This window comes from Exophiala bonariae (assembly GCF_035927105.1).
Source record: "Exophiala bonariae strain CCFEE 5792 chromosome Unknown scaffold_10, whole genome shotgun sequence".
NCBI lineage: Eukaryota > Fungi > Ascomycota > Eurotiomycetes > Chaetothyriales > Herpotrichiellaceae > Exophiala > Exophiala bonariae.
In genome coordinates this window covers 93,542-107,764 of record NW_027042485.1, presented here as the reverse complement: position 1 = coordinate 107,764, position 14,223 = coordinate 93,542, and the positions used below count along the sequence as shown (strand labels likewise).

Sequence of the window (14,223 nt, the reverse complement as noted above, 5' to 3'; positions counted from 1 at the left end):
AGGGAGATATCAGATGTTTCTATCTTGGACGAGAGGCCAGGCTGCGCTAAACGGGTTTCCCCAGCTTTCCACTTCAGGCCAGGGCACCCGCTTGGCATGGATGATAGCATGTGGCGGCCGACCCTCAGCATCACTAACTGAGAATTTGCCAGGGGTTTATCTGCCACTAGAAATCATTTAATGGCGTTAGTGCTGAACTCTAGCATCACTTAACCACGCTAGTCATTATCTCCGGAATAATTCCGGACGCAAAATGAAAATGTTTCGGAGCTTTTTCTCATACATCTAAATGTGCCTACTTAGGATTTCAACCCAACCAACTATACACGACGACCAATGGCTCCAGGGAGGCCCGGACGCCGTCGTCAGACGCTCAGCCAAGGTATCGATAAAGAAGTATATCAAGCAGTTCGGAAAATCATCGATGAGCGGAACCAATACGGCGACAACGAGACGTCACAACGTCTAACATTCAGCATTGTATACGACCAGATCAAGCTTTCCAACTCGTCTCTCAACCGCAAACCAAAGAAAGTCATCGAGGACAGTATTGAGCGAGTCTTGGACACGATACAGCAGGACGCCGAATCGTCCGACTCAGAAGGCGTCTTCGTAGAAGAACAGTCCACGCCGAAACCTGCATCGTCAGCTCTTAACAAGAGCATTGTCGGTCGGTGGGCAAAGTCTGGAAGTTCGACACCCAGGGGCCCGCATCCTGGAAACCCAGACCACGAGGAGGGACCTCCGGAGAAAACGAACACCACCACGACTAACACCACGAACACAACGATGGCGGAACCAGAGCCCTCCACCAAATCAAAGCGTCTCACCAATGGCGAGCCGCTACAGAAGAAGCGCAAGGCAATCGCATCGTCCAGCACCGCGATCGACAAATCCCCTCCAAACCACGTCTCGCTCGCCGACATGGGCGGGATAGACAACGTGATCCAGCAATTCGAAGACCTCCTCGTGATCCCGATGACTCGACCGGAGATCTACACGTCGTCGAAAGTCCAACCGCCACGGGGCGTGCTCATCCACGGGCCACCGGGATGCGGCAAGACGATGGTGGCGAACGCCTTCGCCGCCGAACTCGGCGTGAACTTCATCTCCATCTCCGCGCCGAGCATCGTGTCCGGCATGTCCGGGGAGTCTGAAAAGGCGCTGCGAGACCACTTCGACGAAGCCAAGAAGGCTGCGCCGTGCCTGATCTTCATCGACGAGATCGACGCCATCACGCCGAAGCGCGAGTCGGCGCAGCGCGAGATGGAGAAGAGAATCGTCGCGCAGCTGCTCATCTGCATGGATGATCTGGCGCTGGAGAAGACGGACGGGAAGCCGGTCATTGTGCTGGCTGCGACGAATCGGCCGGACAGTTTGGATCCGGCGCTGAGGAGAGGCGGCCGGTTTGACAAGGAAATCAACATGACGGTGCCGAATGAGATGGTGAGGGAGCAGATCCTACGTGCACTGACGCGGGAATCCAATGTTGCGGCCGATGTCGACCTCGCGCTTCTTGCAAGACGTACACCGGGCTTCGTCGGGGCCGATCTCAGCGATCTGGTCTCGACAGCAAGTACCGCGGCCATCAAGCGCTATGTGGACATGCTCAAGGCCAATTCCGAGCTCACATCGATGGATGTGGACGACATAGATCCAACGACAGCGGTGACGAGCTCGAGTACTCAAATTTCTCCAGTGGTGACGTCTCTGCGGCGCCTCATCAAATATGCTAGGTCGACCACCTACGATCCCAATGAAACGGCCATGTTTTCCATCACCGCGGACGACTTCCTCACTGCCTTGCCGCAAATCCAGCCCTCATCTCTCCGTGAAGGCTTTGCCACTATTCCCACCACTACGTTCGCGTCGATCGGGGCTCTGGATAGCCATATCAGTGACTTGACCGCGACCATCATCTCCCCAATCCTAAATCCTACTCTCTACTCAAATATCGGCATGACACCCTCGTCTGGTGCCCTTCTTTGGGGGCCGCCAGGGTGTGGTAAAACTCTACTGGCGAAGGCGTGCGCGAATTCCAGCCACGCTAATTTCATATCAGTTAAAGGGCCCGAATTACTGAACAAATATGTGGGCGAATCCGAGCGGGCAGTGCGGCAAGTCTTCAATCGCGCGCGACACAGCGTGCCAGTATTGATATTCTTTGATGAGCTTGACGCTTTGGTACCGAGGAGAGATGGTATGGTGTCTGAATCGAGTGCACGGGTTGTGAACACGCTACTCACCGAGCTTGATGGGGTAGGAAATAGTCGCGAGGGCATATATGTGATCGCCGCCACCAATCGACCAGACATAATTGATCCAGCTATGCGCCGACCTGGTCGCCTTGACACTCTACTCTATGTTGGGCTTCCTGACGCGGAGGGACGGGTCGATATCTTACGAACGCTTACAAAGAAATTGAAAAACTTTGAGTTTGATGAGCCTATGGCTGCTATCGCTAGAGACTGCGAAGGGTTCAGTGGTGCAGACCTAGAAGAGTTGCTGCGAAGGGCCGGATATGCTGCTGTAAGCCGTTGTAGCAGGGCTCCAATGCAAAAACTACCCTTCGTAACGACGGCGGACTTTTTGGTGGCACGAGCCGAAGTGCATCCAAGTGTCAGTTCGCAGGAGATGATTCGATATGAGAAGCTCCGCAAGGAATGGGGGAGAGGTTGATATGGACCGCAACCCGGTGATTCTATCAAAAACCCCGGGTGAACAATTCGAGATGAAGTTCTGCTTGCAATGCACGGTTGAACACAGAGTGTTTCCCAAGCCCTTCTCCACGCACATTCCAGTCACGAAGGTCATTTGGTCGGTTTGAACCAGACATGGTCTCTCCATGTATTTGATGTAACTGAGAAAAAAACAATGAACATAACGAACGATACCCATAAAGCTGTGGCCAAGTCTTTCTCTTCTGGTTGTGAGTGATTGATTCGTCGTGGGAAATCACCATGGGCTAGTACACTGTTGACCAGCGAGGGATAAGCTGGCCACTTTCTGCGGCATGTATGCTACGCACAGCCTTCATTCGCTCCAACGGGTCTGTGTATTCGGACATGGTATGCCTTGAATTTGAAGCCATGCTCCGGTTTGGACCTCCTATGATGTATCTTCGTGTTCTTGGGGCTGGAGCTAGAAGTCGGACTTGCAATTTCGGAGATGGTAGTGGAGCTATGGAGACAGATTAGCACTTGAAGATACAGCGGAGAGTTCATGCCAACCATATGGTGAACCATTGTCTATGTCAGCGGCTTCAGGAACTGCCGTGGACGAGACTGAAGAACCTCCTCTCGTGTGAGTAGTCGGGGCAGGGCCGTCAAATGAGACCAAGGTGTGGTCTGGAATGTCATTTGGATTGAGTGGTGTTAGTGGGCGCGAATGCCACACACCCTCGATTTGGGCATCTTCAATCAATGCACGGATGCCGAATGGTATCTTATCACCAGCATGGCTCACAAAGGCCGTTTCCCCTCGTTCTTCCTGCTGGGCGGCTTTCTTCTCAAATCTTCTGTCCTGGAGCCATGATTTGAACTTGACGATGTAGGCGGTCGTGAGGACAATGATCTGACATGTTAGCAAGGAAGGAAGGGAGGGCGTTGTTAGACGAACGAAGCAGCCAGCCAGAATCTTGAATATGTGTCAGTCTAAAGGTCTGGGAAGTGTGTGGTAGGGTGCACATACAAGACTTAAGCGAGCCCATATGGCCCAGTCCAAGAAGAAGGTGCCAGAGAACGGGTTTTGGTACATGTCGCCAAAAGAGTTACGAAGAACACATCAGAAACAGAAAAACAGGAGGAAGACGGTCCAGTGGGCGGTATTGTGAGACAGATAAAGAGGTTGATGATGACTGGCGAGCGACTAATAATTGCTGGGATGGAGGATGGCGGAGACCAAAACGGAGAGTTGTTCATGATGAGGAGGACACCAAGAAGTTGGGAGAAGGAGGAAGGCACATCATTGCGACTCGAAGGTATACAAGGCAAGGACGATTGACGGCCGGCCGTACCTAGGAACCTAGGTAGTAACATCCTCGCTGCCATGGTCACATGTGCATTCGAGCAAGGTGCAGTTCAGTCAAGTTCAGATGTGAAAGTAATATATACGCCGACAAGGTGCCTCTATGTGATTCTGAAGTTAATTGATACGTTTGGACAGCTGAGAAGGACCAAGTATCTAGGTAGCCAGACAGTGCAAGGCTGATATCTCCAACGGTGGACTGAGGGTCTTTCTCAGCCTCAAGCATCTGTTTGCCACAGACACGTCTTCGAATGGGTGAGCCGAAGTGACTTGGTACGTTATTAGTAGTAACTAGTGCTGGTGCTAGCCGGTAGCCGACGATCTGCCAATATAACGTCGTCATCACGAGATTCAGGATGGATATACTCCAAATGCCTCACAATCAGGGTGATCTTCTCGTGATATCGTGAATCTAGAAACCCATCACTCGATTTGGTAGACTGTAACAAATTAGCCCTTCAACCCCTGCACCCAAGCTGGGCCGATGACGGGAGTTGACAAAGCGCGACAGTCAGCATCAGGATATTCATGGCTGATTGGAGTATCCAATAAGGTGATGAAACAAGGCAAGTTCGGGTAGATGTCGTTCCCTGTGTATCCGGCTTCCCGGCTGAATGCTTTCGCAGTGGGAGAAGAGTCGGTGGCACTCTTAACCAGTTCCCAGGCCTTCCCTTCGATAGGCGCTCTGTATCCCTCTGCTACCAGCCTGGAGGTACTCAGAATAGGCATGGAAGGGAAGCACCGGACTGTGTGGATTACCTTGAGGTTGCAATGGCGCCTCAACCTCTAGTTAGTTGGGAATTTAACTCAAGAGTCCCTTGCCTGGGAAAAAATACTCTTGGTCTTCTTGGTCAAGATCCGTTAGACACCGGCCAAATGATGCAATAATCGGCCGCCCCTCTTAACGTTGCTTTGAACCTTCTACTTCGTATGAGTATGAGCTGATCGACCGAGGGTCTCCAGCTTTTGCGGGAGTGCTAACCAGGACAGCTCGGAGTACTCGTACACTGATACTACTACTGACACTGCGTGCAACACTGCCCAGTCCATCTTCAACTTGGAACTCACAACTTCTCTCTTCTCCCTCTTTTCCAACTATCTCGTCCTTCCACCAACTGCCCCCAACACTTCTTACACCACTTACCACTTCTTTGTTCATAATTTTGATTGCATCCGTTTTCCCCTCTAGAATTAGACCTCACTCTTCACTCCTAATTACCCACCATGCCGCCTTTCCGCTTGCCCTTCACTTCCAAGCGACCCACAGTCAATACGGACCCCGCGCCTGAAGAGAACACTCGCCCAACCCCCAATGATACCAATGTTACAAGTCCATACCGAGACAAGCCTTCGTTGGCATTAGGGCTCAAAGAAAAGCGAATCGAGCCAAATGAATTCAAGCTGAGTTGTATGCGCCGGCTTGCCCGCACCCTCAAATACCGAGGCTAATCTTGCACAGCGGTCAACGACAGCGGCGAATATCTTCCAGTAAGACAATCTAGCAGTCTCTCATGTTGAAGAATGATGGTCTAATTCTCATCCCAGCCATCTCCCACCGAGAACAAGCCTGGATGGCTCAAGTCGCCCACTTCATCTTCCAACAACCACCGACAGTGCTTCAAAGAGAATGAGCCGTTTTCCATTTCTCGCGAGTCCTTTGAATCATACAGGAGATCATTTGTGAGTGCCTGAAATGATTCAAGGTCTCTCCTGTAACTAACGACCGGACCAACAGGATATTTCTGGCAGATCCCCCATTCTACAAAGTGATAGTTTCACTTCACGAACATCACTCGATTCTCGACCGGCTAGCAGATATCCCACGCGCTCAACTCTGAACAGCACCACCTTTGAAAGACCAGCAACCGCCGAGGAGGGATTTGAAGATGTCACATTACACGAGGAGACCAAACAACAGCACAAGAAGAAGAGCTTTTTATCCCGGTTTGGTGATTCATCCGGTGAAACTACTACCAAAGAAGATGGCAAGCACCACTTTCACATTTTACCCGGGCGAAAACGAGGTCAAAGTGGTACCGGGAGCGAACTCGGAGACATGCCGAGACCTCAAAGCAACGGCAAAGCAGAAGTGTCTGTACGATGAACGAAAAAGAAGACCAGACGGAAAGGAAAGGCAAAAGCGCCATATGGATCCAATTCATGATGTGCATTATGAAAGGTTTGACTTGATTACCCCAAGAATGTCAGGAGTATCACGGCTTTGATTATTGAACACCGGCAAATTATCGCTGGGCGATTGTCAGGACGGGTCATGAGTGTTATTAATAATGAAGCATGGGTAAGGTGTTTTACGTTTGGATGCACAGAGTAAGCACCCTCTACGAAGGGGCACATAGACTTCTATTGAAAGGACAGAGGGAACAGACCACCAGCCTTCGATCGCACGTCTAACTACCGGACCATGCCTGGCCAGAGAGGTTCGATTGTAGACTGCTCTCCACTGGAGACCACTAATGGCAATCATAATGATTCTCTTATTCACTTTCATGATTCCGCATGGGCGTTTCTCACGTGGGCCATGTGGTGATGCGGAGTGGTGAGACGCCTGATACACCCTTCCATCTGTCACTTTCGCCCGACCTCGGATATCCACTTGAGCAAACAATGCAACCAGATACGAGGTATTTGGAAGACGGGCCATTCACAATCTGGCGTCTCGGAGTGAATTGCCAGTCGTCCGATTGGCCTGAGTCAAAGAGTCGAGAATGAAACTAGGAACGCCAGAGCCGCGATCACGGTGATAGAGCAACGCCGAGTACGAAGTCGCAGGCAGGTGATTGTAGCCTCGTCTGCTGATCGCAAACAATTCATTTCAATCTACAGGGGCCCTGTGGTTGTCATTGTCAAGGTTATCTTGACCACTACTCCGTACCTAGGTACCTCAATATGCACAAGACTTGCCATCGAATGAGCCGATGATTCCCCATGGTGGCAGTATGAGGAGGGTTTGGCACAAGTCTCCGATCTGTAAGACCAAGAGCATTGTTCTACTCCCCAGATCAGCAAACCATGTTTATATGATCTAAGAGATTGAAATGAGTACCTAGGTAGTGAAGAGCGTGAAGAACGTGAACGAGGCTTCGGGCGCTAGTTGAGGTGGAAGCTTAGGCGCTTTTAGGCTCTTGAGTGTCGGCAAAAGAACCGGAGATGGCGGGAGCGAGAACGTTTCAGGTAAAGCTTTCAGGGAGAGAAGCCCCCTCGGTTGACAGTGACACTCAAGTGGCAACCCCGAGTTAGTTAGCGGGCTGGTTAAGACAATCCTCGTAAAAGCCCGAGGGGCCCTGGTAACTACCCGGCCCCAGACGCAACCATTCGTGATATTCAACGTGGAGGACCCTTGACGACGTGACGACTCAAGTTTGTCTTGCGTGCGCGCCAGTGCCCGTTGCAGTTGCCATTTACCAGTCGCCAGTGTGTGATTGACAATTGTTCCCTTGTTCTCTACCGAGTATTCTGCATCCTCTTACTGACTACCAGCCTTGGAAGGTCAAGCCATAAGCCGACTAACTACAGCCTCCTCTCCTCCTTTCGGGCATCAAGGCATTTCGATCAAACTTGAACCTGGTCGCTTTTATTCGCGGGGTTCAAATTCATTCCTTTCCATTCGCCATTTCAACTCTTCACAATCAGACACATCACTTGGATCGGTTTCGAAAAACTACCCCCAATCGTTGAAATGGGAAACTGCTCCTTCTGCAATCTGCCTCTCAACTTCACTTGACATGGCTCTCTGTCTCCCACTACACCACTCCCTTTGTCTGTCGTCCTACCCGCGCTGAATGACTTTCTCTATGCCTGGGACGGCCAATAAGATCGAAGACCCATGCCAGGAATGTCGAGGTATGTTCTGACTATCTTGTCCGTCAATCGGATCCTCATGTTGATGTCGACTCCTGTCAGAACGTCATCTCAAATGTAAGCAAAGGACGTCTCGATCTGCTGTCTTTTGCACTTGCTATTCCCGCAAGACACCCACTTTCTCAACTGTTTCCTGCCCGTCCCATGGTCCGGGAAAACGCATGCACATGTGTCACAGGCATTTCCAACCCCGTCCATTCAACAGCACAACTCCCAAGCGGGACAGATGTACAATCTTGGGGTCTCCACTGACTCGAATGCAGGCGACGACACCCGTCCCAAGTGTAAGCAATGTGAGAGACTCGGCCAGAGGTGTCGGAGGGGAAAGAACAAGCTCAAGTTTCGCCATGGTTCCAGCGCCCGTTATGATGCGACTTTCGCCAAAGATCAGACATGGCTGGAGCAGACCAGGAACGGTAAGTTTGTGTTACCCAGGCCCAATCTTCTTCCAAAATCCGTCGTGCGGAGAGGAACCTTAGGATGTCCGTCGAGACGCCATCTCTTATACTTTGCCGTCAACGTACCACCATCGCCCACCCCCCCTCTCCTCAACATTTCTTCTGTCACACTGTCAGAGCTTACGCTGTTAGCCGGCCGTTTTCATGTCGTGTCTCCCTTTCATCCCACACGAGTTCATGCTTGCAGATCGTCAACCTATCACAATATTTATATTGACCGTGTCCACTTCACAGGAAAGTTCCAATTTGTCGACGAAAATCCCGAACTGGAGAACTATTATTCTCCAGACGACATTGTGGTCACTGCCGCTAGACCGCTTCTTCAACCCACGAAACAGGAGGACCTCCCACTGCCTCTTGCGCGATATGAACAATCTGTTGAGGAAGAACCGCATGCACCTCACGTTGTTTCTTCCTCTGAATTTCCCATTACCCTACCCTCCCTTTCAATCGACGAAAAAGTCCTCGTTCATGCACCTATAAAGAGAAGACGAACTGCCGACTCTGCCAGTCAACCATTCCGCCCAAACCCAGAACCATGGTTGCATGGAACCTACGATCCGATCCGCTCCCAGTATCGTGTTTATGAACCTCCAAAAGTTTTCAGTCCTGTCAGTGCTGAAGCGTACAACTCCATGCCCGAACAAAATTACGTTCCTAAGGTGGTAGAGGCCGAGTATCGTCGTTTGGCCGATTCCGCAGCTGCCAAAATTCCAGAAGATGAATCTCTTCTGTCCCCTGCTATCTGGAAGGAGGAGTTCTACTGGCCCAATCGATTTACGACCACTCAATGTGCTTGTTTGATGCGGTATTATATTGAGCACCTCTCACCTTGGGTAAAAATCATGCCCCTTAACGTCCTTCATATACTAAGGTTCTGCAGTTCGACGTCGGTGATCCTGCTCGTCATTTCGCCCTTGCTGTTCCTCAACGAGCGAGAAGGTGTCCACCACTTCTCAATGCAATCTTTACAGCCGCTTCGAGGCATCTGGCGTCTCTTCCTCAGTACAGAGGAGCCGATGGCGTTATTAGTTACCAAAACGTACCACTTCCAAAATTGACCCCTGACACAGCACTGAAATACCATAATGCATGCATTGCATATCTCATCAAACTATCGACTGACCCAGAGCATGTAAGAGATGAGAATCTCTTAGCAGCGGCGGTCATCTTGAGATACTATGAAGAGATCTATACTTCTTTTACTGGAGAAGACAGTGAAACATTTCTCCATACCTTTCAAATATTCGTCAAAGCCCAGGCGAATCCATACTTCCAAATCCTGGGTGATGGAGGATCTCCAGAATACCTCCGACCTGGCTCTAATGGCAACGTTCGAGAAAATGCCATTGCTTATCTCAAAAGCTTTCAGCATGCGGCATTCAGAGTGGCTTTACGCCAAGAGACAACCATTGCGTTTATGAAACAAAGAGCGGTACGATTGCCTCTGGAGAGGTGGTCGATTCTACAAGGATTTGAAGCTGCGGATGACTTTGTGTGGTCAGATCGACATCTCTATCATTGTGCCAATGTCCTACAGTACTGCTTCGGTGGCGAAGTCATGGCTGGGAGGGCAAGCATTGAGAGGTGGAATGAGCTCAGAAGTTACGAGTCTCAATGGGACAACACAAAACCATTGTCATTCGCCCCGATCCACTATCAAGAAGCAGATACCAAGAAAGGAGAATGTCTTCCACACATATGGTTCATGGCAGAAGTCCACATCACTGGCCTTTTGCACCTCGAACTCGCGCGAATACTTCTGACGGTCTACAATCCCAATATCCCAAGGATTGGGCAAGGGGTCTCGGCGGCACATCGCCGTCTTACTGAAGAAGTACACAACATCGTCATTCGACTGTGCGGAACAGCCAAATCAGCATCTTCACAACCAGCACTAGTTCAGGCGTTCATGGCTATAGCAGTCTGCGGGGAATATTTTTCCGATTTGACGGAACAAAAAGCGCTTTTGGGCGTATTGGCGCAGCTGGAAAAGGAATATGGCTGGCCGACGGCCAAAACAGCCAATGATCTAAAAGAAGGATGGGGATGGGAGTGACAGGACATATGGGATTTCCTCATTTCTTTGTTGGTATTTCTTTCGGTTCGGAATGATATGTGATGGTTTGATATGGTGACCACTATCGGTATACTTGAGTCACACGAATATTTAATGACGTTACGGTCTCACGATCAAGGAATTGGGGAGAGCATTAGCTAGGAAGGGCAAGCATGGAGCACAACATCTCCGGCTAAGGAGTCAATCAAGGACAGGACAAACCTGGATCATGATGATTGGACTACTGGGTAGCAGGGATATTATCAACTGGAATCTGGATGTTACAATGGAAGCCTGGGAAGTACTATCTACTGCCTTGTGGGCAGCATAATCATATGAGCATGGAAAACTATGGTTCTTGGGACTCGTGTCATGATCGAGCAAATACGTCCGTCACCTGCAGTTGAGCTTGCATTACCGAGTAGAGCAGTTCACCATGCATACTGGGCGTCTGTATTGCCGGCTTTTTGATCGTGAAGCGAGAATTGAATTGAAGCCAGAACACCGTCAAACGACAGAACACCATTACCTAGCACGGGAGGAGGGCTGCGGCGTTCCCGCATTGACATTGACTCCTTTGTATATCCAGAACTGGACGACCATCTCGATAGACAATATTCGTGCTTCGGATACTGATATGTATGGGGGTGCTTCCGTTTGATATCCATTGGTAAACGACTCACGATCATGATTCTCCCTCGTCAGCCATCCAGTCACTTAGGCCTTCAAGCCGCCCAAAGGCGTCAGAATATCGACAAAGACGGCCCGCGCGAACATTTCCTCCTCGGTGTCGGAAATCCCTTTGGCGTAGCCGCTCGTCAGACACGTATACACGACGTCTCTGTACGTTTCGCCCACCAGATGTGCGAGTCTGGGCACCATGTCGAGAACGAGAGACGCGTCGGATCTAGGCGGCGGTGTTGTCTCGTCTCCTTCTCCAGAAGGCCTCGCAGGAGCAGCAGCTTTGGGGGGAATCTCGTCCTTGACCAAGGCCCACAGCCCGACCTCGAGGAGCACCACGCCCAGGCTGTACAGGTCGAACTTGGCCTTGAAGCCTTCCGCGACCCGTGGGCTGATGTAGTAGTTTCGGTCGGCGCTGCCGGCCCGGAACCAGTCCACTGATTCGTCGGACCGCGAGCGCGAATAGCCGAATCCGGCGATGTACGGGTTCGCCAGGGACGCGTGACCGTTCGTCGGGTTTTGGTTGTCGGCAAAGAGTAGGACGTTGTGGCTACTGAAGCTCCGGTGCAGCCATTTTGATGCGTGGAAGAGCGAGAGGGATGACGCGATGGCGAACGCCAGTTTGAATCGCAGGCCAAGGCTGGGCAACGGAGGCCCATCGGGAGCGCGTGAGTGTTGGATATATTCTGCCAACGTGGTCATCGTGGTCAGATCGGTATTTGGGGACGGCGCAGCGTAGACCAGTCCGATCCGCTCCTCCCCGACCCCGGAAAGCTTAAACTTGGTGTCCTCGAACGTTCCCACAAATCGCAGGACTTGAAAGGCAGAGTCTTGCGTCGCCAACAGCGACACACCTAGGTGTTTTACTCGGACTCGCAATCGCTCCTTCACATCCGTGGGCGCACTCGTGGATATGTATTTCCACTCGATGAGCACGCGGCGCTGTGGCGTCTCGAGACTCCCATAGAATCCCATGGCCCTGTCTCTGCCTTGCCCAAATGACAGGTTGCTTGCCTTGATCTTCACCGAGCCCTCAGATGTCTGGTCGTTCCCTTCCTGGATCTTCTTGATCTTGGCTGACAGTGAAAGGAGGGATGGGATGCTGGGTGAAGGGTTGCCCAGGCTCTCAAGTGATTCAGAGTCGGTGAAGCCAGGAAGAACGTAGGAGGAAAGGTGTTTGGCCATCAGGTTCGACGTTCTCACGTCCAGAACATCATATAGGTCGTCGTTGAGCTGGCGCAATCTATCTATGACTTCTTCGAGCTTTTTCTTGTCTCGAACCACAAATCTGAAGTGTTGCTTGTTCTTCTTTTGTATGACGGGATCATTCTGGTAGGCACCAATAACCCCTTCAGACGATGAAGAGGGAAGTAATTTCCCCAGTTGTCCGTCGTAGCGACTAATGAACGAGTCCGCACGCGAGTGTTGAGTTTTGATCTCATTGAGGATCACCGAGATGATCTGTCTGACTTTCAGCGAGAGTTGGCCGAGTGTACACGACTCTTTGTCGTTGACACGGAAGTGGTCTCCCCATATCGTAAGCTTATGGCGCTCAACGATGTAGCGGATACACAGATATCTCTGGCTACCATCTACCTCGATGAGGCTGTCAATGAAAAGATATCCGTCTACGGCACCCTTGAACGCCAAGAGGAGCCCGACCACTCCAAATGCCGCCTCGGCGCCAGACATCCTTTCAAGGAGAAGCCAACGATCCGGTCAACCAGATCAATCGAGAACGATGATAGTTTTCTTGAGCAGATGGTTTGATTTCATGCAAAAGAAGAGCAACCACAGCCCCGCGGGGGCTGTTGCAAGAAGCTTCGATCATCGATCGTGACCGTCTCTAATAGGACGCCGAAGGTTGTTTAAGGCATGTTCCAGCTGCTGCATCCGCGGAAAGAACACGATCTCACAGGCACTGCATCATGGCAACAAGCGAATCGCAGAGGAAGTGGCTGCCTTGGCGACATGCTTGGCAGATCTCACCACGAGCGTGCCGCTTTTAAAATTACCTGCATAGGTACTTCTTCACGACTCCCCACGCTGATAGCCATTGTTTTCAAGGTTTTTGACTCCCCGACCGAATGCCCGATGCCCCACCGTCATCCAGGCTCGCTACATACGGAGTAGTAGTAGGTGCCTGGGCAGCTCGGCGGGTACTACCTAAGTTAGGCACCTAGGTCGCTAACTAGTAGTGGATGAGTCACTGCGAGGCCGGTGTCTGGGCGTTCGACATCTCCAGTATAAATTCACACTTCGCCCAACCATCCTCACTGCTTTTCCTGTAACCGGACGGTTTTTAACAAGGTTTTGGGTCCCAGAAAATGATGACCATCGTGTTGAAAGTCTGGTTATTGGGAACATCTGTTTATCAGGAGTTTCCTATGTCCTGCTAATATTTCTATCACTGAGATGATAAATTATCACTGAAGGCTGAGTCCAAAGGATATCACTTTTTCCGTGACCACTTGTTTTTTTTGCTACTCATACTAGCGATCCATCGAAACTCCACCCTTGCGGGCGAAATTGAACAGGTACGAGTCTGAAATTTGAGGTCTGGGAATGCTCTCGTGCGTTGGTCACTATGAACCAATAGCGTCCGGCCCCGATATCAAATGTTCTTCCAAAAGTCAATCTCTCCTTGTCCGACCATCCCCCAATTGCGAATCCTAGTCGTCATTCTCATCAAAGCCGTTGACCGTGGCTATCAAAGGGCGAATTGTCGGCCAGGTCGGAAGAAAGGTATCTGTGCAAGAGTGTGTGAGGAAGTTAGCTTGGTCAGGGTTTTTGAAGGGATGACGTGATCAGTGTGAAGTGTCTTTCAATGGGATTCGAAACGGATTGGCAATCTCAGTGCTTAATTTGGTCATCACGAGGGTCAGTTCGTAACAAGGTTTTGAGTTGGTGATCTAACTATGTGCTGTGCTGACTGTAGTCAAACATTGACAGCCCGGAGCGAGGGCCTGAAATTGAGTACAGTAGACCATGGATAGTATAGTAGAGCAAGGAGTCTCTGAGGATATAGGTCATTGTCTGGGGGAAACCTGCAAGGAAAGCATTACAGCCATGGTGAGCCCACGAAGGGAAGCGAGGACACCTGGCTTGGTATCTAAAGGT

The 14,223-nt window shown here is 50.8% G+C and overlaps 5 protein-coding genes across 5 annotated transcripts; 3 read left to right on the top strand and 2 right to left on the bottom strand.

The window, feature by feature from the left end:
• Positions 1-336: 336 nt before the first annotated feature.
• LTR84_001320 (uncharacterized protein) lies at positions 337-2,679 on the top strand (the record flags this gene model as incomplete). The annotated part of the gene is made up of 1 exon (XM_064844945.1): positions 337-2,679. The coding sequence occupies one exon, from the start codon at positions 337-339 to the stop codon at positions 2,677-2,679; it is 2,343 nt and encodes a 780-aa protein (XP_064707203.1).
• A 501-nt stretch (positions 2,680-3,180) lies between these two features.
• Positions 3,181-3,756, bottom strand: LTR84_001319 (uncharacterized protein; the record flags this gene model as incomplete). The annotated part of the gene is made up of 3 exons (XM_064844944.1): positions 3,181-3,573; positions 3,619-3,636; positions 3,691-3,756. 3 exons carry the CDS (start codon positions 3,754-3,756, stop codon positions 3,181-3,183), a joined length of 477 nt encoding a protein of 158 aa, XP_064707202.1.
• A 1,494-nt stretch (positions 3,757-5,250) lies between these two features.
• On the top strand, positions 5,251-6,130 carry LTR84_001318 (uncharacterized protein; the record flags this gene model as incomplete). The annotated part of the gene is made up of 4 exons (XM_064844943.1): positions 5,251-5,434; positions 5,486-5,514; positions 5,572-5,706; positions 5,762-6,130. 4 exons carry the CDS (start codon positions 5,251-5,253, stop codon positions 6,128-6,130), a joined length of 717 nt encoding a protein of 238 aa, XP_064707201.1.
• Positions 6,131-7,838: 1,708 nt separating this feature from the next.
• Positions 7,839-10,422, top strand: LTR84_001317 (uncharacterized protein; the record flags this gene model as incomplete). The annotated part of the gene is made up of 5 exons (XM_064844942.1): positions 7,839-7,887; positions 7,948-7,962; positions 8,169-8,321; positions 8,598-9,199; positions 9,247-10,422. The coding sequence occupies 5 exons, from the start codon at positions 7,839-7,841 to the stop codon at positions 10,420-10,422; spliced, it is 1,995 nt and encodes a 664-aa protein (XP_064707200.1).
• A 717-nt stretch (positions 10,423-11,139) lies between these two features.
• Positions 11,140-12,795, bottom strand: LTR84_001316 (uncharacterized protein; the record flags this gene model as incomplete). Its single annotated transcript, XM_064844941.1, has 1 exon — positions 11,140-12,795. The coding sequence occupies one exon, from the start codon at positions 12,793-12,795 to the stop codon at positions 11,140-11,142; it is 1,656 nt and encodes a 551-aa protein (XP_064707199.1).
• Between the last annotated feature and the right edge of the window lie 1,428 nt (positions 12,796-14,223).